The 23,767-nt window shown below is 37.5% G+C and overlaps 2 protein-coding genes and 1 pseudogene across 3 annotated transcripts; 1 reads left to right on the plus strand and 2 right to left on the minus strand.

The window, feature by feature from the left end:
• Positions 1–257: 257 nt before the first annotated feature.
• LOC103326769 (biotin carboxylase 1, chloroplastic) lies at positions 258–7,225 on the minus strand. Of its 2 annotated transcripts, none has more exons than XM_008229008.3 (16): positions 6,979–7,225; positions 6,682–6,743; positions 5,904–6,229; positions 4,965–5,106; positions 4,467–4,565; positions 4,287–4,343; positions 3,482–3,553; positions 3,129–3,218; positions 2,946–3,005; positions 2,519–2,704; positions 2,336–2,428; positions 2,172–2,253; positions 1,887–1,993; positions 1,693–1,768; positions 1,220–1,329; positions 258–609 (listed from the first exon to the last, which is right to left on the minus strand). In XM_008229008.3, the coding sequence occupies exons 2-16, from the start codon at positions 6,724–6,726 to the stop codon at positions 553–555; spliced, it is 1,602 nt and encodes a 533-aa protein (XP_008227230.2). In that variant the 5' UTR covers positions 6,727–6,743; positions 6,979–7,225; the 3' UTR covers positions 258–552. The 2 variants fall into 2 exon arrangements, with proteins under 2 accessions (XP_008227230.2, XP_088905491.1); XM_089049365.1 differs by having other exon boundaries at positions 403–609; positions 1,183–1,329; positions 6,979–7,224.
• A 7,131-nt stretch (positions 7,226–14,356) lies between these two features.
• On the plus strand, positions 14,357–18,893 carry LOC107880717 (protein FAR1-RELATED SEQUENCE 5-like; annotated as a pseudogene).
• Positions 18,894–20,180: 1,287 nt separating this feature from the next.
• Positions 20,181–21,834, minus strand: LOC103326927 (palmitoyl-monogalactosyldiacylglycerol delta-7 desaturase, chloroplastic-like). The gene is made up of 5 exons (XM_008229175.3): positions 21,443–21,834; positions 21,194–21,334; positions 20,946–21,086; positions 20,620–20,726; positions 20,181–20,542 (listed from the first exon to the last, which is right to left on the minus strand). The coding sequence occupies exons 1-5, from the start codon at positions 21,737–21,739 to the stop codon at positions 20,341–20,343; spliced, it is 888 nt and encodes a 295-aa protein (XP_008227397.2). The 5' UTR covers positions 21,740–21,834; the 3' UTR covers positions 20,181–20,340.
• Between the last annotated feature and the right edge of the window lie 1,933 nt (positions 21,835–23,767).

Raw genomic sequence — 23,767 nt, forward strand, 5'->3', positions numbered from 1 at the left:
TGTTTGCTGTTGCTTCGTTACATTGAAATGATATATAATCAATTCCCACTTCCTCTAGACAGACATTAGGCATTCATCCAACATAGGGTTCTTATGTCAATTTGAAGACCAGCATATGGGAGCATTGCCTCATTTAGATGCCACTACAGCTTATAACTCAAAACCTTAATTAAGGTTGATTTCAGCCAACAGCCTAACAATTAAATTCAGCCAAAAGTGAAACCTGAAAAATGGTATTTTAGGATTGAGCCTAACAATGAAGGAAGCATCTTTGCTTATTAATATGGATAGTTTGCAAAACCTCATCATCATTTCTACATATATAGGGAGCAATACAGGTTTGTACACAGTACACCCAGTTGAAACAGAACATATCAAAATTCCAAAGGGAATTCTCACATGAAATGCAAGGCATGTCAATGTTACTAGTGCTATAAAAGTAACAACATTAACACAAATTAAATAACTAAAATACAAAAAAGTGAATGATTTGCCGCTTTTTAAATGTAGTGGGTGACTTGACCAGACAGTAGCAACTCGAGCTCCATCCATCTAAGCAGATGCACCAGCTAGTTCTTTGGCAGGGGCTGCAGGCACCAAATGTTGGGGCTGTGGTCACATAAATAATACGGCATTAGTAAATATAACACAAGTTTAATGAATAAAAACCTCTGACCAGGGAAAGACCCACTAAAAAGAAGCAATTTGTTATTTCTTAAAAATATAAATTGTGCACGTAAAATCTCCACTTCATCTAATGATACTAAGTTATGGATTAAAAAGAAATACAATTTATTCAGAATCAGTCAGGTGACAATATATTAAGGGCTCATTTGGGAGTGCTTTTAGAAATTTTAAAAGAAAGAAGTGCTCTTACCCATTTAGAAGCGCTTTTGGCATCTCCAAAAGCACTCCCAAACAGGCCCTAAATGCCAAAGGCAAAGATAACTACTTTCCAGGACTTACATACTGGACGTAGAGCTCAGTGTTAAATAACTTACAAAGATCAAAAGTTATTTGACTGTTAATACCTTTAAAACCCTAATCACCTAATTAGAGTTTGAAGCCAGTTTCTAGTTGACTTACATCACACAAAAATAAATAAATAAATTGTAAACACCTGAGCCCCAGTCGCCTGTCCATAACCACCAGAATAACCCAAATGAAAAATCAAAACCTCACCAGCAAAATTATGTTCAGGGTTAGACTAGCTTCTTACCGCTGCGAGCTCCTCTTCATGCTTCGGAATAAAAGCAGTATCAACCTTGCCATTTTTGAAATCCTCTACATCAAGGATAAGTTTATGATATTCAATGGTTGTGGGAACCCCTGTGGAATAAAGGCAATAACTAAATTAACAGCCATGAATAGAAAAAAAAAATATTTATCTAGCTAACTACATTCACAGCCATGAATAAAGAAAAAAAATTGTAGATTTACAATATGAATTGAACGACCCAAAGCTGTAAACAAAAAATGAAACAAATACAACTCAACCCCACTAATATAACAAAGAACAACTAAACAGAAAGAACCCTGGGCATACAGACCCTTCTAATATCATCCTCCACTAAACTGCCAACCGCTCTGTTCTATTGACAACACTTCCAATTGGCTCACACAAAGTACAATTATGCTGACACAAATAATAAGTAAAATGGAAGGATTTCAACAATTAACTTCATTACTTACCTGTTATAATAGTGTCATCAAGAGCCCTCCTCATTCGCTCAATTGCCTTTTCTCTTGTTGGTGCCCAAACAATAAGCTACATTAAGAGAGAAATTGCCAAGGTAATCAGAACAACAAACCTAGAACCTATAATTTTATACTGTACATATGTATATGGGAAACCATGGCTAGCAACGGTTTATTGGTCCACAAACCTTTCCAAGAAGGGAGTCGTAGTTTGGAGGAACCACATAATCAGGATAAACATGGCTATCCATTCTAACAAAGGGACCTCCAGATGGTAAGTAGGCGGTTATTCTTCCTGTAAAAATGGCAGAGAAGATTACGTACACTGAAAACGACAGTAATAAAATCCATGGAAACCTTGACTGCTGAACTAACTCAGAACCTATTCATCAGGGTTTGGCTGCACCCCATAAAACCAATACAAGATAATAGAAAAAAACCGAGGGAACCAGAACATAGCTATGTACACACACCTGGCCCAGGTCGGAATCCTTTAAAAGCATCTTCTGCATTGATACGACATTCAATTGAATGTCCTCTGAGCACTATCTCATCCTGTAGATGGAGCCACCTCCATCAGACATTGAACAGGAAGCATCATATGTGTATCTAAAACTACCCTACTACAATTAATTACCTGTGTGTATCGAAGTTTTTCTCCCATAGCTACACGAATTTGTTCTTCAATCAAGTCAACAGAGGAAATCATCTCTGTCACAGGATGCTCAACCTGTGGTTCCATTGGGAAAAAAAGTAATTTAACATAACTAAGCAAAAAAATTTGTGCAAAACAAAGCCATCCTCAAAAGATTAGTTTAACCTGAATACGAGTGTTCATTTCCATGAAGTAAAAGGAACCTCTTTCATCCAAAAGGAATTCAATGGTTCCAACACCAATGTAACCAATCGATGCTGCTGCGGCAACTGCTGCATCACCCATAGCTTTACGCAACTCTGGGGTCAATGCAGGGGAGGGTGCTTCTTCCAGCAGCTTTTGGTTCCTTCTCTGAGATGGTCGAATTCAACACATGAAAAATCAATATGGCAGGAGTCATTGGGTTTTGCATTTCAAGGAAAAAATAGAGGATAAATGGATAATATATCCTAATGTTACAAAGAGTCATAAGGTTATGACCATTTTTGCTTGCCTTCAAGAAATCAGAACTAAGATGTTTAAGAAGTTATAATAACTAGAAGAAAAAAAACTTAATAGAGATTCATGCAAGCAATAAGGCCACTTAAAGTACCTGGATACTGCAATCCCGCTCTCCAAAGTGAACAACATTACCATATTTATCTGCAAGAACCTGTATACAATAGATGAATCAAGGGGTTGCAGGCAGGCATCAAAAGTCAAATTGAATACCAATGTCTAATTATAAAGAATAATATTTGAACAAATTTTACAGGAACTTTTATGAGTACATTACCTGAAATTCAATGTGTCTAGGATTTTGGATGTACTTTTCCAAGTAAACTCCATCATTTCCAAAAGCAGCTGCAGCCTCACTCTTTGCTTGCTGCAAACAATTAAAGTGAGGCAGCAAATTAAGATAATGGAAGCAACAATGTAATACAAATAGAAAACATTCATTTTGTCGATAACAAGATCGACTAAACTCAGAACCCAACTGTTCAAAGTTGTAGTCTTAAACTTATTTAACATAAAACTTAAAAATATACCTCCAAAGATGATTTACGAAATACTTTCACAGAAGACAAACAAAAAATGAAGGCATCAAAGCAACAAAATAGGAAGATAATGTCTTATTAGGTGTAGTACCTGTAGCAACTTCACAAACTCTTCAGGTTCTTTAGCAAGACGCATGCCACGTCCTCCACCTCCTGCCGTTGCCTTAAATAAAAAAAATATGCTCATCACTTTATAGAAACAAATCATATAACAGATAAAATAGTATATCGGCTCTGTTAACACAGAGCTAGAAGGAAAATATCAATGAAAGGCCAGAATCCTAAAACAACCATTCATCTCATAAGTATTACAGTTCATTGAAGTCTTAAAAAGTTCAAGTTTGATTCATTAAGGTAGATAAATACCATACTAGTAAATAAGATCGTTTAGATTTTTTCTGAAAAACGATGAAAGCGACCTTATCCAGAGATCAGAGGTAACAGTTCAAATTCTCTATAGGTACTAAGAATTAAGCCGCCAACTGAAGTCTTTCTTAGCAACTCCATGCATGATTCAAACTGAAAATTTGAAACCCGTAAAAAATATCTTCCGGCTTCATTGAGTTAGTAAGTTGTCCTAGTCTAGCACTATAGCAAGGTAACTGGGTAGGAAGTCTTTCCTAGTCAAACAGTTACAAATCTTGAGCGGCTATCCTACATAAATAGGCATGTATTCCTCTAAATTACCCTCATTGTACAATTGATAGTCAATAAATGCCTATAATATTATCAATAGGTTTTATTGATAAAACAAATTCAATTTTTTACATTAGAAGTACGTTTAACTTCTGAATTTTCAGAGTTGACATGAGAGAGTATGCACTGCAAATTCTAAGGCACATGAAGGTGCAATGAATTTTAATTATCATGAGATATATTAATACAAGACACTTTACCTTGATCATAACAGGAAAACCAATCTCATCTGCAAGCCTGATTCCTTCCTCTGTGCTCTGTTGACAGAAAAATAAAAATTAAAAAAAAAAAAGTTGACAACAATTAACACAAACCAATTCATATAACCACCTAGACCTGGAGGTGTTGAAATGTATAATAACTGAGGGTAAAGTAGAGACCTGTAGTAATCCATCACTTCCTGGTACAGTTGGAACACCTGCTGTCTTCATTGTGTCTCTGGCAGTCGCTTTATCACCCATAACACGGATGCTGTCCGGCTGTAACCCAAATAGCAAACAGTTTGTCCCACATCAGTACATCAATTAACTAATGAGTAACTAAAGAGTCATGTGCTTATATCTCCATGACCTAAACGGATCAATCACTATTCACTCTAAGAAAGGGAATATTTAGAGAGATATAAAGGCAAATAAAGCACAACTCAAGAAATAAAAAATAAAAAATTGTTTTAGGCTAGGATAAGAACAATAAATATCTTCTGAGTTGAACATTTTATTCATTACTAATCACTAAATTGCTAGATAATATGTCATTCCGAATTTACATGAAATTTTGAAAGACTCTATGTTAAGTTATCAGGGTTACATCTAAAATTTGAATGAAGAGAAGAAAGTCCAAAACTTCCTAGCTTGAAGTTTTTTATTTCAAGTACTTACCTTAGGCCCAATAAAGTTGATTCCGTGTTCTCTGCACATTTCAACAAATGATGCATTCTCAGCAAGGAAACCGTATCCTGGATGCAGCATTGTACATTTCCGACTGATAGCAGCAGATAAAACATTTGGAACAACTAAGTACCTGTAGAAAGACAGATCAAAATGCACAATTCAACCACTGTCATCTGTAACAGAAACTGAGACAAAGGATAAAAAAAAAACTTATCATGATACAAAGATAAAGAATGTAGTGCACAGATAATGGTGCAAAGCAGGCTGGCATGAGAATGGCACAATTAAAGTGGTCATGAAAGGGGAAATATCCAATGTCATGCCATGCCAACCAGGCATGGACATTCACATTCATGTCGGTCCAGGTCGACATATCTGGCACGAGCACGAAAAGGACCAATGCCAGGCATGAGCCATTTAAAACCATTGGCTTATTATTACTAGAGTCTTTGTTTTCACTTTCTTTATTTCAAATGTCTTTGTGAAAAAATGATCATCTATTAATGATGTTGTTATGTATTTTACTTTCATCCTTAATTTTTTTCGGAAGAGAAAAAACAATTCATGGTAATCTTACTAGCTAAATCTGAGTAATTAAGATTAACTTTATACTAAATTGTAACTAAGCAAGAAGAAAAAAACAATCACACGCACTGCACAAATCCAGTTAAGGCATGACATGAATAAATACATCACGGTTCCTTTAGGTTTCCTAAATCATGAACTTTAATGGTATTCAGAAAGAAATGCAGTCCTTTGTCATGGTTTAAATGGCCTCTCTCTCTCTCTCTCTCTCTCTCTCTCTCTCTCCACATGAGCTCCATGTTAAACTATTCCAGTTTTCCATTTAATCAACAAAATAACACAGGGATGCAGGTTAAAGAAGAAAGAACAACAAAATGAAAAATTAACTGATCAACCACTTACGATTGACTGCTTGCTGCTTCACCAATACAAACTGATTCATCAGCCAATTTCACATGCAGTGCGTCCTTGTCTATTGTTGAGTAAACAGCCACACAAGGTATTCCCATTTCATGGGCAGTTCGAATAATGCGAACAGCAATTTCTCCTCTATTTGCCACCAGAATTTTTTCAGCACGACATGTAGCATGGAGAGCTCCCCCATGCTTCCTGGATTTGAAAGTAACTTGAGCACCCCGAGCTCTCTGCCTTAAAAAGTTGACTTTATTTCCCACCATAAAGCTGCATTGGGAACTCTGGATCTCTCTAGTTCTCCCAAAAAATAAGCCCTTCCATTGACATAAGAAAAACAAGAACAAATGTGAATGAATAAATAAACCAGAAAACAGGTCTGGAGTGGAGATCATAATAGAATGGAGGATTCTGAAGACAATATAACAAGCAGACCTCATTGGTTTTGTAAATTCTACTTATCTAAGAATTCCAATATTTTACTTTTCCCTAATCAATTAGGATCTTTCACTTATCATCTGTTTGGCTGCATTGGATAAAGCATTGAGCTTTTCTACAAAACTGACGATATAAAAGGTAATTATCTACCAAGCCAGACATCCTTCAGTCCATACAGAAATAAAATGCAACCCAATTCTGTACCTAAGAACTTAAACTAACACAACCCAATTCCAACTAAACAGAACACAACCCAATTCCAACTAAACAGAACACAACCCAAGACTCAATTCCAAAAATACAATAAATACAGGGAGACAGAGGTACTTACAGGAGTTGGAGTGACAATCTTGCAAATGGGCATTGTGGCATCCATTTTGAAAACAAAGAGACCTAAGTAAGTAAACCCAGTTACACCAAAGAAACAAAAACCAATATTAGCGCCACTGCCATTGCAGAACGATAAAAAAAGAAAAGTAAAATTGGTTGGAAATGGTAAAACTATTTCGACCAAATAACACAGTAGAGTGTATCAGCCAAGAAATCACAACCCAAAAGAAATGGGATGTTGCTGCCATTCTAAAACGATTCAAAGATTAAAACTTTTGATACTGGGACTTGGAAATACCTTTCTCAATTGTCTCAGAACAGGATCAGAATGAATGAATGAAGAAGAAGGAAAGTGTTTGGGGACCCCAAGAGCTGTGGAGCGAGAAAGCAGAAAGGGAGAGAAAAAGAGTGTGAACAATGTGAAGAAGAAGGTGGCAAGGTCCGAGGGAAGATATCAAGAGTTGAGTTTGTCGATGGAAACGAGGGGAGTTACCGATTGAAACCTCCGCCCAAATGAGGAGAAATCTGTCTTCAAAGTGTTGACGCTGTCCAACGATATTCTGCCACATGTACAATTAAAGTTACACTCAGCATAAAAAAATAAACTAGGATTAGAAATAGCGAGGTCTTCTGGATTGCACCGAAAACTTGGAGAAGAACTTTTATGCAATTATAATGTGATTATGACGAATTTTCAAGTTAGTTGAACGATGTTATATGTAAAAAAATATTTTCATTTAAATGGAATTGGGGTTTCGAACTTACAACATATTCTAATATTCAGAGAAGAAACATTATTAGAATAAGAGCTAATTGGTTATATATAGGAAAGTTGAAATACAAGACAATACGTCATTAGTTCGGTATACCGTTACATTCCAGCAAAAATAACTTTTTCTCCTGTAGATGGAGCTTAAAACCAAGTCAGGTTAAGTTTTAACAAGAAAAATTAGACACCTCTTTGCATCTAGTTGTATTCGCAACAGCCTCGGCAAAGGCAACACGTTGCTCAATTTGGTGAGCAACATTTGAATTAATTGCTTGCTCCAATCAGCAAACTGTAGCCAACTTTCCACTTCCCCGTTTAGAGCGACTCCAGGACACTAGCCACAGCCCCTCTTCAATGTTTTTAAAAAAATAATAAAAAATAAAAAATGGATGGCTTTACATTGGGGCACAACACAACAACAGGCTTTGCATAATATACAAATAGAATCAACGAGGTTAAGCATCCTTATGAGAGTTGCCTTCTTGTAGGCAAGACTGCCTTAAACCTTGGCACATTTCTGGTTTCGTCTCTCATGTGAAGAAATTGCGCACTTTTCATGTCCGTTGAACTGGTTGTGTAACAAATTCTATGGCGAGCTATGAACGTTTAGGTTACATGGTTGAACACTAGTGTAAATGGAGAATCGAACACAAGACTTAATATAGAGATAATGTTCTTAACCACTCAAGTTACAAGTTCTATGTCATAGTTTGTCTGTTGATATGTTGCTTTTATTCTAAACATTCTATTTATTAGGGCCGTGTAAAGGAGAGGGAGATGGTGCGGCAGAGAGAGAGAGAGAAAGGGATAATTTCGACAGTGATTAGCTAAGGTTTTTTGAGTTACCTTGAATGTCTTGTGTAGCCATGTATTTATAGTGCTCTTTGTATGCTAGGGTTTTTAGAGAATAATCATTATTTGGTTAGGATTATTCTTTCCCAAAAAGATGATAGGAAATTATTCCAAGAGATTTGGGGAGATATTCCTCTATTAAATCAAAGGTAATTTTCCTAATTAAATAAGATTTAATAAAGGTAATTAGTTGACCTAAAGAATATTCCTTTTTCACGTGTCGTCTTCTTATTGGCCAGCAAAATATGTGTTCCCACAAATGCCCCTCAACTTTTGCATGACGCTTGTGAGGCATGGAGGAGATGAGAAATATTCATCGGGCTTTCGAACTGCATTTGGGCTTCCTTCTTTGAGTTAGGCACCTTTTGCGAGTTGGACTCCTAATTGGGAGTAGGTTTTTGACTTTTTCTTGGAGTTGGGCTCCCAATTGGAACATGCTTGTGATTCCTTCTTGACCTAGGATGCCCAACATTTATAAATACAAGGCTTCTCTTCTCTCCTCTTCAAATTGCAAACTTGTTTCCTCTACTTTCTAGCTTGTGAGAGAGAGATCTTGTTGAGAAGAGGAGTTGTCGTTTGGTACGTCAAACTTGATGTTTTTTTTTCTTTTTCTTCGCTGCGAGGACCAGCTGGGTGGGCCCGGTTGGTTGTCGTCGTGGTGCATGGGGTGGCTAGCACGACCAGCTACGATTGCGACAACGGTCTCTAGTGGCTGCTACCGCAATTTTTTTCTGCTCGTTGTGGCTGCATCATGGGCCAAGCCCAAGGATTGCCAATGTACGCGCAGACCTAGCCGTGTGGTAGCATGGGTTGGAGTGTAGAAGAGTGGTTGGGCTGCACTGTGTTGTCGGTGGTTGCCGTATCTGCTGGTTTTTTTTTTTTTTTTTTTTGTGCGGTGACTTAGGATTTTGACATGCTATTTGACTTGCAATTTTCTTGCCTTTTTCTAGCTATTCAACAATCACTGATCACTCACAAGTGTCCTTGTACATATGGGGTGGTTCCAAGGTATACAAGAAAAGATTTGTGGCTAATTTGCATCGTGTCACGACCGAGGCATACTTCCATAAGTGGCGTGCCACCTATGCTTCTGCCATACCTGACGACATGCATGTCAAGCTGGTGGAACCTTCAACAGACGATGTGCCCGGAGTGGACCCAAACTATCCAGATGCCAGGATTATCACCTTCCGTCCCTGCTATTTATCCTTAGGCTTCACGTTCCCACTATCTAAGTTCTTCAAGAAGGTGTTTTGCATCATGGGGTGTGCCCCCAACCAATGTACTCCAAACGTCTACCGGGCGATCATCTGTTTTGATAACCTGAACCTCTTCTTCAAGCTAGGCTTAACGCTTTTTTTACTTCTTCGAGGTGAGGTGCTACGAGATGTATGCCCAAGTTCGTGTATGCAATTCCAAGCTATTTGACAATTTCAGCCAAAGAGATCACATGTGACATGCTGAAGTGTTGGAGGTTAGTGGAAGGTGGGAAGGCAAAGTAGGCAATGGTCCACTTGTTCCCCTCACCTACTACGATGGTATGTCATACTATATTGATTTGTTTCAATTTTATTTGAATTCTTTGATGTTTGACTAACTAACTTCGGTCTTCTGCTTATAGAGAAGGATAACAACAAGAAGCTGGACCTCGAGCTAGACATGGCTAAGGTCTGCACGGCCTTGAACATCCCTGTAAGGTTTCACGAATGCCACTGGCTGTTGAGCAAGTGGCGGAAGGAGGTTGGTGGTTTGGCCCCTGCCAAGGATATTGAGAGGTGGAAGCAGTATTGCCCAGACTTGGATGATTACCCTACCAAACAAGAGAAGTCCTCGACCAAACTCCCTGAAAAAAGGAAGGCTACCCCTAGTCCTCCAAAGATGAAGTTGCAACCTCGCGAGCAAGAGATGTGTCTCTACTAAGAAAGAAGCCGAGACTTCCTTCTATTGTGATCAAATCTGCTGAGAAGTCTCAAGTGGGAGTTGCTCCTTGCTCGTTTTTCAGGGTCAAGCTGGAACTTCTTGCTCATGGATAAGGGCTGCCCCTTCTGTCCAACCTGGCAGTCATATTGTAAAGAGTATCTTGACTTCTTTGAGCTGCAGCTTCATGTCCAAGCATAGCCTCCTATATCTGATTTAGTCTTCTGGAGCTGGACTAGGAACGTCTACTTCTAGTACTTCCATGAGCTAATTACCTAGCATCGCTCTCTTCTTACTCAAGTCCTTATTCTCAAAAAGCTGGTTGACCTCTTTCCATAGCAAAGCGTAGATTCTGGCTAGAGCTTCTAATATTTATACACTAAAAGAGGTGTTTAGAAGTATGTATACTGTGAGGTCCCACTGGGCGTGCCAAATTGTTTACCCATTTTTATGTAGTTCTTGTGGTGGTAGGGTAAAATTCCTCATTGACCTGAAAACCATTGGTGGTCAACAAGTCAACTTTCTTTTGTGTGCGAGCATGCCACTATTAATGGTTAAAAACCCTAACAGATTATGAAATGTAATAACTTACACCCAAACTATTTGCTTTGATCAAGTGATTGTGAATTTAGATGAGGAATATCTCCCAAGAAAATTCTTTTCTCACCTCAGACGAGTGAGGACTTTATAATTTCTCATAGTAAAAAATAGTAAATCTAGCCAAAATATGTGTTTGCAAATAAAACAAACCAGTTCAAAGAGAACATTGGGCTTCGATTTCTGCTTAGATTGTTGTCTGTAGCTCAGGCTGAAGTGGATATATTTGTACTGGAATTGCATGTCAGTACCTTCAACTAATGGAGATCAGCTAGAAATCGATACCGATGTTGAGATTCGTAGAGCTATAATTAATTTGAGCCATGGAGAGGCTTGTCGAGCGGGCAAAACTGGACTCTCTTCGACCTGGACTAGATTGGAAGTGACTGGATTGGCAATTGCTGACCTAGAATTGTACTTCAATACCTATTCTGATTGGCTAAGGGTCACCTAACAACTATTCTGGTGATTTTGGGACATCAAGATGTCTTTGAAAGTTTGTCGAGTTTTTCATATTATGAAAAACTTGAATTCTGCTTGGGTCACCTATTTTGAACAAAATTTGTAATGAGAGAAATCTCGGTTTCCTTGTGAATTACTTCTCCAAGCTAGATTGAAGTTAGAGATTCGAGTTCTGCTTGTTTTGTTGAAAGCTGGATGGCTTTTGCAAGCTAGATAGCCTAATTGCTTATGAGTTTGAAGACTACTAAGATCGTGCGATCTTGCTTGATTTTTTGTCAGTATGACTGAGAGTTTTTGTTTTGGATTTGAATTTTTTTTTCCTGCTGCCTTCAATCCAATTCACACCCTCTTATATTTATAGGAAATCTGGATGAATGATGATTCCTTAATATCTGAAGGATATGCGTTGAGAAGTATTTACTCCAGCAAATAAGGGAGTAACAGTTATTCCGATCAGGTTAATTACCACCAATGGTGATTTAGTTAGTTATGATGATCAGTTTAGACTTTCTGACCACTAACTCCCTTGCTTCTTGTTCGTTCCTTGCAAACTGGAATTGTACTAACGAGATCTTCATGGGTATGGAAAGGAAACTTAGCCTGTTTTCCTGGAATTTAATGGTTATGGGAAGTGGTTTCTGATTTCACATTTCTACCAACTCCCTTGAATGTCCTCTGTCCGTTTTCTGTTGACGTCTTGTCGTTGGAATCACGTGGGTATTACGGAAAGAAGCTCCACCTCTCTAGCTCTAGAGTTGCTGATCTCACTTTGAATTGATAACAAATGGTGATGATCAAACCTCAAGCCTTGAAAAAATATGATCTGGAAACTGGGTAAAAATTAAACCAATTAATTCGGTCTTTTAGATTAAATCACTATTGGTGGTAATTAACCTTTATCCCGTGAAGATTAAGGCCCCGTTTGGGATTGCTTTTTTTGGCCAAAAACCTGCTTCACTTTAAAGTTAAGCAGTTTTAGGTGTTTGGTAAAAATAAAATATCTCGATTATTTTAAAAGCAGTGGCCTTTTGACAGACTTTTAAAAGCGGCTATGGGTTGCTTTTCAAAGTGCTTTCAAAAGAAGCAGAGATGAACCCTTAATGAATTTTTTTAATTCCCAAAATACTATCATTCATTTTAAAAAATAACACCACCTCCACTTCCAAATCCAACTCCACCACTTACACCACCACATTCACTACCTCCACAACCACTGCCATCGCCACCGCCACCACCACCGCCACCACCACAACCACCACCTCCTCCACCACCACCAACTCCACCACCACCACCACAACCACCACCACCAACTCCACCTTCACCTCCACCACCACCACCACCACAACCACCACCTTTTTCAAAACCTCCACATCCACCACCACCTCCACAACCAACACCACCACCACCACCATGCTGCCACCTCCACCACCATGCTGTCACTACCACCACCTCCACAAGCGCCATCCCTACCACCACCACCTCCACTCCATCACTACCACTACTACCACATGATTAGTACATAACACTTTTAACATCATGTCTATTTTAGTCATCATTCACAGTTACAACAATTTTATATTAAAACTTACCAAACGGTTTTGACACTGCTTTTTGTACTAACAGCACTTTAAAGATATTGTTTACCAAACACGGAGCTGCTTTACTTTACAGCTAATTATTTTCAAAGCACAGCATAAGCAACTTTTTTTAAAAGTGACAGCAATCCCAAACTGGGCCTAATTAATGTAATTGGTTTCATTTTAATTTTCTCTTTTTGAAATGACCCGGGCCGCTCTCCAATTTTGGTAAATGGAGCCCAAGTCTGTTTTGTCAATATAGTCCAATGGGTGCATTTTTGCTCACCACTTTAACCCTGGGTGTACCCTCACCACCCCTCCTAAAAGGTGACACATGTCCATGGGTTTAACTATGGTTAATTCTTTATTTTTTATTTATTGATAACATTATTATGAGAGAGAAACAATATTTCAATAAGATTTTTCCTGATTTACCCTTATTAATCTAGCAAACTTTCCACTTTTCTAAATTAATTAATACAAATTTATAAATAAACCCAATCCTAGACATGTATTTATAAAAAAACCCAAGCATTATTTAAACATAGAAACACACCCAAAATCAACCCCAAAGTCAACTTTTTGGGTGTGTTTATAAATGGGTTTTGAGTGTGTGTAATGATGGGTTTTGGGTGCGTTTATATGTTTAAATAGTGCTTGGGTTTTTTTATAATTTCAACCCCCATTTTGGGTGTTTTAGTGAAACTCCCATTAATTAACAACTACCCAAATAAACTTTCCACTTTTCACAGCTCATAACGATGCTTGAGGTGCATTGTTTTCATGTGAACGCACAACCCCAATACCTTACGACCCACGTTGCTAACCCTATTGCCAATTATGAGACCCTGTTCTATAATCTGCTCCACAATATGTCTATTAAACACATCTCCAACTACCTCTAGCTTGCTACAAAGAATCAAGTGCGCCTCGCAGTAATTCTTTAACATGTCCATGTTGGCAATTGGCGTGCTTTAATATGAATACCACTTCACAGGCTTCAATACTTTGAAGAACACACCCAGATACTTTGAATCTCAATTAGCTTTAATTAGCTCCTTTTATCCACGCTCAAAAGTTACACTGCTCTTCAATTGCAGGCTTCCTCCATTTGTTCAAGTGAAAGATAGGTAATGATCTATGCTGCTTTTTTTTAGTACTTTGTATTGCTTGATTATTTTTTATACTTTGGTGATTGCTCTGCATTATTTAGTTTTTTGAGTATCAAACCAAATTCGAATTTAATTCATGTCCTTTTTTAAAAATCTAAATAAACTTCCATAAAAACCAAAAACAACAAGCAATATTGGCTGTGAAGATTAAGTTTTTTTGTTAAGATTGGGATGCCAACAGTTTCATCGGAAGTGGAAGACCAATATTGGCTGTGAAGATTAAGTTTATAAAAAAATAAAAAATAAAAAATTCTTTACGGATGTAGCATTCATTGAATATTCAATTTTTTTTGTTGGGTCAATCATTGAATATCAAGTAATATGATACATATGCAGGCCCATACTGCTAGTGTCCTCATGGACCATGAAGAGGATGAATTTCATGCTACATATTCCAATGATGGTAAAGAATCTGTTGATTGTATACACTTAGATTCTGATGTTGAAAGTCTTGATCTCTTGGATCATCATGATCTTGTTCTATTATCAAGTTCACATTTGCTGAGGTCACAAATAACAATAGAGCCTTGTCAAGCAGGATTCATCAATCAAATGCATCATGCAGGTCTAAAGTCATCTCAAATTTTCTCATACATGACAACAGAAGCAGGAGGGCCTCAACATTTAAATTTCATTCAAGCTGATTGCAACAATTTGATTATGAGAAAGCGCACTGAATTTCAAAAAAGAGGCGACTCGCAATGTTTGCTTGAATATTTCAAGCAAAAGCAAGCTCAAGATAAGTAATTCTTTCATTCTATTCGAACAAACATGGAGAATGAAATATGTGGTTGTTTTTTTGTGTGATGGAAAAGCAAGACATGATTATGCTATATTTGGTGATGTTCTGTGTTTTGATACGACATTCAAAACGAACAACTACAACATGTGTTTGTGCCTAATAAATCACGGTCATAGGCTGATTGAGGGGACTTCCTTTCGGCCCCGGCACCTACCGTTTCGTCTAGCATTTCGCCTTCCTAAAACAAAAGAAAAACTGTAAAGGCAGAGTCCTCTCGACCTCGCGACCGCAGTGTTGAAGGCGAAGCGAAGGCCGTAAAAGACACGGCCGAAGAAGCTGTGGTTAAATCGCCACGTGGCCTCAGGGTCCCACGCCTCATTTAATGAAGTAATGCCTCTGACTTCGCAGCAAACCCACTAGTCGCAAGAATCATTTAATGCACAAGGGAAGTGACTGAAGTCAGGATTTGGTGATGAAAATCAGGGTGGTTAGGCGTAGACATTCTCACAAGTAATCTTACGACTTGAGGTCAGATCACCAACTACCAGACCAGGGCATTAAATGCGTTCCCAAGGCCAAGGGGCGAACCCACGATCAGGGCGGTGGCCGAGATTTACCAAGATTTATGGGGGTCACACTACCATGCTTCTCAACCCCAAGCCACCATACTTCACGATCCCAAATGCCGATTTGACTACCCACTTGCCCCGGTCAGGCTCCACCACGCAGGTCTTGTCAGCCTCGATTGTCCTTCCAGGACTCCTCCTATAAATACTAAGCTCATGACTAAATTCAAAGGGTTCAAACATCAAACCAAAAGCCTCCCACGGAGCAAATTATATTTTCCTGTAATGCACTTTCAATACCTTTATTTGCTTTCCTAGGAGTAGTGGTAGATTGTAAGGAAAATCCATTCATCAATATATCATACGACCCTTGATTTTCAAGGCGCCGGAGCATCATCCCTGTTGTCATCTTATTCACCCCATATATCATACGACCGTCGCTCTCTGAGCAACACGCCAGAGCACTGCCTAAAACCCGCCACCAACACAACCATCAAACGGCCTTGTAGCTCGGGCCGTGAACCGACGGCCGAGATCGGTTCCTCTCTCACCACAATCGTTTGATCAGGAATTGAACTCGAAACAGGCGCATCATTTAAACCATCCTCGACCCAAAACCTCATCACCATCTCGACGCACGGTAGACCGTCTTTGGCACGCCCGCGCACAACCGCACTGCATCCGAAAGAAGGGCGTCACGTGTTAACGCTCATCCCCACGGCCCGAAGCACCAGGCCGAGAGATTTGCGCAGCCAACAACATGGTGTGTGCTCCGATCATTGGGCTTAATAATCATGGGCAAACCATACTTTTTGGATGTGGTTTGCTAGATGGAAAGAGTACTGATCCATGTGAGTGGTTGTTTAAGGTCTTCTTACAAGCTAATGAAGGAAAAGAACCAAAAACCATATTTACAGATCAAGCTCAATCAATTGCTGCTGCAATCATCGAAGTTTTTCCTAATTGCCATCATCGACTTTGCTTGTGGCATATATATCAGAATGCTGCAAAGAACTTGGGTCATGTTTTTTTTTCTGAATTTCAAGCATTCGCAAAAGATTTTAAAAGTTGTGTATATGATCCAGAGATTGTTGAAGAATTTGAATCAAGTTGGGAAGGTTTACTTGATGATTATGGATTGAGAGGAAATAGTTGGCTAGAAGGAATATACGCACTGCGTGAGAAATGGGCACAAGTTTATGGGCGAGACCACTTTTGTGCAGGTGTAAAAACATAGAAATCCTATTCTTTTAAGTTCTTATTTTGTGAAATATGATTAATTCATGTTAATTTTTTTTTCTAGGTATGACAACAACACAAAGAAGTGAAAGCATAAATGCATTTTTGAAAAAGTTTTTTTTTCTCGAAACCTTCTTCTTCGAGAATTTGTTGTACAATATGACAAAGCTGTAGTGGACCGAAGAGAAAAGGAAAGGCAAGCAGAAACTGCAACTAAACAAAAATGGCCCAATTTATCCTCTAATTCGAATGTGGAGATTGAACCAACAATGAAGTATACAAGTGAGTTGTTCTATTGTTTCCAAGATGAGTGTAAAAAACTTTTAGGTTTGAGGCTGAAATTACAAAGTGATGATGGGCTAACACGTAGATATATGGTTATGAAATCTGGAATGAGAGGAATGAGCAAATCACTTACATATGACCTTTCTGATCAAACGGTTAGTTGCAGCTGTAAAAAGTTTGAATTTGAGGGGATTCTTTGTGCACATGCACTAAAATTATACCATGAATTAGAGTTTTCAACTCTACCATCTAAATATTATTTAAAGAGATGGAGCAAGGAAGCTACATGTGATGTTGACTTTGATTCCAATGGGGAAGTGCCTTTGAGTACTCTAGAGTCATCTTCCATGGTTCAGTATAGCGAGTTATCTCATATAGTACAAAGAATCATAGCAAAGGGTGCAAGGAACAACCAAACATGCACTTTTTTGAAGTCTGAATTGTTACAGTTAGAGGCAAAATTAGAAAAACATCCATACTTTGGAGACGAACACGATGAAATTATTGATAAGCATGTCAGTGAAGATGAGGATGATCTTAAATTACGAGATCCAAAGATTCAAAAGTCCAAAGGTAGAGGAAAAGGTAGAATTAAGAGTTCATTGGAATCAAAGCCATCGAAAAAGAAAGGTTCATCTAAAAGAAAATTTGGCTAAGAATAGAAGAAAATTTGGCTCTCTAAAGGTTCATCTAAAGGTTCATCCACAATGATGCTCTCTATTTCTTAACTAAAATTTGGCTAAGAATATAAGAAAGCTATTTTAGGAGCTCTCTAAAATTTTTTTAACTCCAATCATACTCCCTAATTTGGAGAGTCATAAATGCTATAACTCTTTTTTGATTGGTCCATCTCTATTAAAAAATAAAATAAAATATAGTTAACATTAAATACAGGTTTGAAATACTCATTAAATAAAGCAGCATTAAATTATAGGGAGCCACTATGAGTCATTTATCTCTCCTCAGATTTAGGAGCTCATAGAGGACTCCCTATTTTAGGAGGTCAATAGGAAGCGTGGTTGGAGTTGCACTTTTACGATTACTCCCTAAAATTTGTCTAAGGAAGTTGTTTAGGGAGCCCATTGTAGATGCTCTTAGTAGTTAGTTGATCAACTTTTTTTGTTTATTATTTACTTTATGTCAATATAATTATCGTTTAATTGTTTTACAGCGTCTAAGGAAATTAATTTATCCGCACGTGAGATGAGCGGACACTCAAATTTATATACACATGTTCGGGTATAGAATATTTGTAATTTTTTTAACATTGGCATTCTCAAAGTATATTTTTTATGTATTGATTGGAATTTAATATTTAGGAATCGATTGGAATGTCAACTCAAAATCATTTCAATATGGCATCTGTATGCAAAGTCGCAGATTTTCAGTATGGATTTCCAACTGTTTCTAGTGTTCAAGCGATTCCAAATCACCCACTTGCATACCAAGCTATACATTCATTGTTGTCCAATTACTCACTTATACATCCATAGGTTTGTTATCTTAATTTACTGAATTCACTACACATATACTTATATATTTTTGTTTGTTTTAAGTTTTATTAGTATTATTTTTAATTGTTTGATTAATTTATAGGAAAGCATTCAACTAAGACTTGAAGGACCAGCTTATCAACATCTTAGACCAAGTTTTTGCAGTGTAGAAAAAGATAGTAGGAACAACGTGAATTGTTCTTTTTCATCCGTCCAATGCCAGGACATAATGCATGACATAACTACCTCTATGATTTTCCTTCGGAGTATTTTATTTTAAGAAAACCTTTCGGATTTATATAAAATTATCATAATTTGCCGTTGAAACTATGTTTTATGGTGTTATTGAAATTTGTTATGGCCAAATTATAATATTGTACTAAATAATGCAGAGCAATCACCAAAATATAAAAAATAATCAAGCAATACAGAGTACCAAAAAAAAGAAGCAGCATAGATGTGACCTATCTTTCACTTGAACAAATGGAGGAAGCCTGCAATTGAAGAGCAATGTAATTTTTGGGTGTGGATAAAAGGAGTTAACTAAAGACAATTGAGATTCAATGAATTTGGGTGTGTTCTTCGAAGTATTGAAGCCTGTGAATTGATATTCATACTAAAGCACGCCAATTGCCAATTGCCAATTCGCAACTACTAATACCAAATGTAACAGCCTCAACTTCCAATATGAGCCACACAACCCAACCTGACATACGAGGATTAAAGAAATACATAAAGCCGCCAAAGGTTTTTCACAACATGAACGATACGGAGTTGCTATGGAGAGCTTCCATGACTCCTAGGATTCCTGACTATCACGCCAATTGCCAATTATTTATTTGAGTAGTTGTTAATTAATTTAGAAAAGTGGAAAGTTTGCTAGGTTAATAAGGGTAAATCAGGAAAAATCTTATTGAAGTATTGTTTCTCTCTCATAATAATGTTATCAAATAAATAAATAATAAATAATTAATCATAATTAAACCCATGGACATATGTCAACTTTTAGGAGGGATGGTGAGGGTACACCTAGGTTTAAGGTGGTGAACAAAAATGGGCTAGCTCGTATAAATTAGACCCACACAAGAAGTCACAATAGGGTTCTCATTGAATTGATTCAGACTTCAATATAGCATCAAATTCGTAACCTTATACCTCATAATTTCAATTTCAATGCAAGATTTCCCACAATTTATTAAACATTAATAACATAATATATACCCTAACTTGTTGAGTTAGAGAGAAAGAAGACTGAACGTGCTTCTTAAAAATAAAAATAAAACTACACTTAATGAAAGATAATTGAATGTTTATAAACTGTGAGAAACACAATGACCAATTTGGCTAAAAAAATTTCTAAGTGACCAAATTGAATTTTCATGTAATACCCAATGACCAAAAAAGTATTTAACCTTATTTATTATTATTATTATTTTATTATGAAGAGGAGAATTATAACTTCAAGCTCTTTAAAAAAAAAAGAGAGGGAGAAATATCACTAATTGCTTGAAGAGCATATATTTGGCATAGTTACAGCAAATGGTCCTGAGAAACGGTCTCTCTCTCTCTCTCTCTGCAAATGGTCCCTCTTTTTTTCTTTTTTCACTCCCCAACTACCGAACCACCCCAAAACCCCGACCCTTACCCGCGGCAAAACACCCAGCCCCCTTCCCTGACCCCTCTCCCCTTTTATTGTTCTTAAAAAAAGTTTAATCCTTTTATTACAAATCAAAGATCAACTTCTATTTTTAAGTATTTCAACTACCCAAAGTCATGAAACAAAACCCCTCAAGTTTGTTATAAATGCCTGGTTAAAAATAAAGCATTAATTGCCAACACAAGAATAGAATCCATTAATTCTCAACAATAATAAGGTCCACAACATGCATAAACAATATAATTATCACCTTAAAACAGCAAATAGAGTTTGAAGCTAGACATCCCATGCCTAGCTAAATGTCGAAACCCTGGTCTTGAGCAGCCATGGATTTACTCTGTCTTTAAAGCCATCCGTTGCCTGTGAGCCTCGGATGGTACTTTCACATCTGTTGCCAGTCCTAGAGCTTCAAGAAATTTTATGATGTACCAAGTCAAGTCAATTTGCCACCATTCCAGGCCTTGTCGAGCTGAGTATTCGAAGGCATGGTGATTATTGTGCCAGCCTTCTCCAAGTGCAAGAAATCCCAACCACCTGGAAATTGCAACTTTCATTTCTCAATTATATATGAAATACATAGTAGAAGGGAGAGTATTAAGTAATATAAGTACCAAAGGTTCTTAGACAGATCCCCGGTGTTCCATGCCTGATATCCCCAGGTGTGGCCAGCAGAATTTACAAACAAAGTACTGTGGAAAACAACTACCATTCTCACGCCCTGCAAATGATAATGAGTTTAAACTCAAGGATATGTGCTAGAAGTAATTAGAAAAAAATAAAAAAAATAAAAAAAAAAGAATAAAAAAGCATTCGTATTTATATTTGTGCTTATAATTCTAGTAATAAGAATGGGAGAGTTTCAGACACAACTTTTCTGGTTTGAAATGTTTAAGATCAATTTATTAGAAAAGAAAAAGAGGAAAATCTATATACTCACCACTCCCCAAACCAAGAAGGGAAGTCCACCCACGGCATATAATATGCCCGCAAGAATAAATGAGTGAAGCATGAAAGTATGATGAAGAAACACATAAAATGGCTGCCTTTTCAAGTCTTCAACATTCTTTAGTCCTCCATACTGCAAATTTTTCATTAAAAAAAAACAAAATTAAGTGTAAGCATTTGTACCAAAAGAAAAAAGTGTAACTATTACTTGAGAGAGAGAGAGAGGTTGTTTTTAATTACTCTTCCAAACCGAGAACTGCTATCAAGGATCCAACCCATATGACTATACCAGAAACCCTTAAGTGGGCTGTGAGCATCTTTTTCTGTATCAGTAAACTGGTGGTGGTATCGGTGTGTGCTCACCCATTCAATTGGACTGCCCTGCAAACCCAAAACAACAAACAGAAAATCGTAAAAGTAGACCAAAAAAAGAAAGAACATAAACAACAAAACTTGCAAAATGTTGCTCAAAAATGAGATTTGACATACCTCAAGCGCGAGAACCCCACAGTAGGCAAACAAGTACTCAAGCAATTTTGGAACCCTAAAACTTCTATGAGCAAGATTTCTATGGTAAGAAAGAGTGATTCCAAAACCGGTCACAAAGCCCAGCCATAAGAACACGAAAAACGCAGTCCAAGTGAAGTAAAACGGTGCAAACAAAGCCAGGCAATGCACACTCAAGAACATACCAGCTGTCACAAGGTCTAGAAGATTCCATTTCCTCCCCAAGAAATTTGCACAAGGGGTCATGAGAATGGTGACCCAAACTTTCAAAAGCCCCATAATGAGAGAGAGAGAGAGAGAGAGAGAGAGAGAGAGAGAATGTGACTCTTTTTTTAGCCAATGGTTTTGAGGATTGTATGAGAGACCAGGGATTGCTGCTTGGGGAAGTTGGCCATAACTTTGGCCATTACTTATAGTGAAGCAATTTAATTCAGAGCTGCCCTGTCAGGACATGGTAGGTGATGGCATTAGACTTACTTATTGTAATTTCCCCAAACAAATTCAATTAGCGTGTTCTTTGTGTTTCTATTTTTAAATGAAAATTCACAGTTAGAAAGTAACCTACCACTATAATTTAATTGTCTCGTCCCAACCCAAACCATATGCACCATGCTTGCTTTATAAAGTACCATCAAGGGCCAGAGGCCAAACGTACTACGCAAACCCAGCTGAAGCTCTTATGACCCATCCAACCGCTTGAGCCAATTTCAGTAGAATGTCAGACAGAGTAAGAGCTAGTAGTTATAAAGCCTGCTTTTGACAACCACCTAAGCAGTAACTCCAATATTTGTCCTTCTCAAATTAATTAATACTTAACTTCCATGTCGATTCAAAAGACACAAACTTAAAATAATATGAAACTAATCTGTCTCTGAATCCAAGGAATACTTCTTGGTTCTCATATTGGCCGTTAGATTTTACAGTGGAGAAATCACCACCATGTATTTCTTGAAAATGTGTACCTGGCTATTATGTTTTGAAAATGTCCAGGCTATTATTTCTTCTCTGGTAATCTAAAAGTACTTTAGAATATGCTATTAAACCTAATCTTCTTACAACTCCAAGTTTAAATTAGAGAATATTAGAATAAATATTAAAAATAGACAATAGCTAATTGGTTGAACGATTTGCTGTGATTACAAACGTCAACAGTACAAAGTATACATATGTCCTACAATCAACCAGGCTTTATATCTAAGGCTTGGAAGCCGTGATCCACCTTTGGTTGGATTTGATCTACACTAACTTAATTAGGAAAGTAAATATATTACAATAAATAAATTGGGTAAATTTCATTTTATTACTTCAAAGTTTAAGGAAATTAAGAGTTTACCACCTAAAGTTTTTTTTCGTGTCAATTTCGTACCTAAAATTTGATATTCTAACAATTTTCATACCTCAATTATAATGTCCGTCAAGTCATCTGTTAAACGACGACGTAGCAATTAGTGGCCTATAAAGATCCACTCATATATGTGCATTGTGGATGGACAAATATAAAAGATTAAAAAAAAAATTTGTTTTGATAAGAAAAGATAAAAATTATTAAATAAATTTATAAAATAAAAAAGCTTAAATAAAATTAGGAGGGTGTATTCAATTCAGATTTTAAATGATTTTAAAAGAGTTATAAAGTTGATGGAGTTTAATTGAGCTTAACTGAATTCTACAAACTCCACATAGATTTCGACTGAATTCGTGTATAGATTTTAATTGAGTTTGTTATAATTTTATTATTGATTTTAATGGAGTTTATAGCGATGGAGGTGGTGGTGATGGCGATGACGGTGGCGATGGTAATTTGTGAGGGAGGTAGCGGTGGAGGAGGTGGGCGTAGTAGTGGTGGTGGCGGTGGGAGTGAGGTGGTGAAGGAGGTGGGGGTGATAGTGATGGTGGTGGTGGGAGTGAGGTGATGGAGGTGGTGGTAGTGGCTGTAGCATGGCAGTGATGGTGGTGATGCTGGCAGTGGTGTGGTAGTGGTGATGAGGGCTGATAGTGGGGGTGGTAGTGGTGAAGGTGGGAGTAAGGGTGGTGCAGGTGGCAGTGATGGTGATGGTGCTAGCAGTGGTGGTGGTGACTGTGGGGGTGATGGTGGGGTTGGTAGTAGCGGTGGCGGTGGGTGGTGGTGGTGGTGGCGGCTACGACAATGATGACTATGGTGATGTGGCGGCGGCGGCGGCTATGGTGATAGTCATGATAAAAGGTAGTAGAAGTAGTGAAATCATATCTTTAAAATAAAAATAATATATTTATCAAAATATCTAGGGGTCATGGCCTAAAATTAGTCTATTATCAAACGAAATCCAC

This window comes from Prunus mume, linkage group LG3 (genome assembly GCF_029339155.1).
Source record: "Prunus mume cultivar Tortuosa linkage group LG3, ASM2933915v1, whole genome shotgun sequence".
Lineage (NCBI taxonomy): Eukaryota > Viridiplantae > Streptophyta > Magnoliopsida > Rosales > Rosaceae > Prunus > Prunus mume.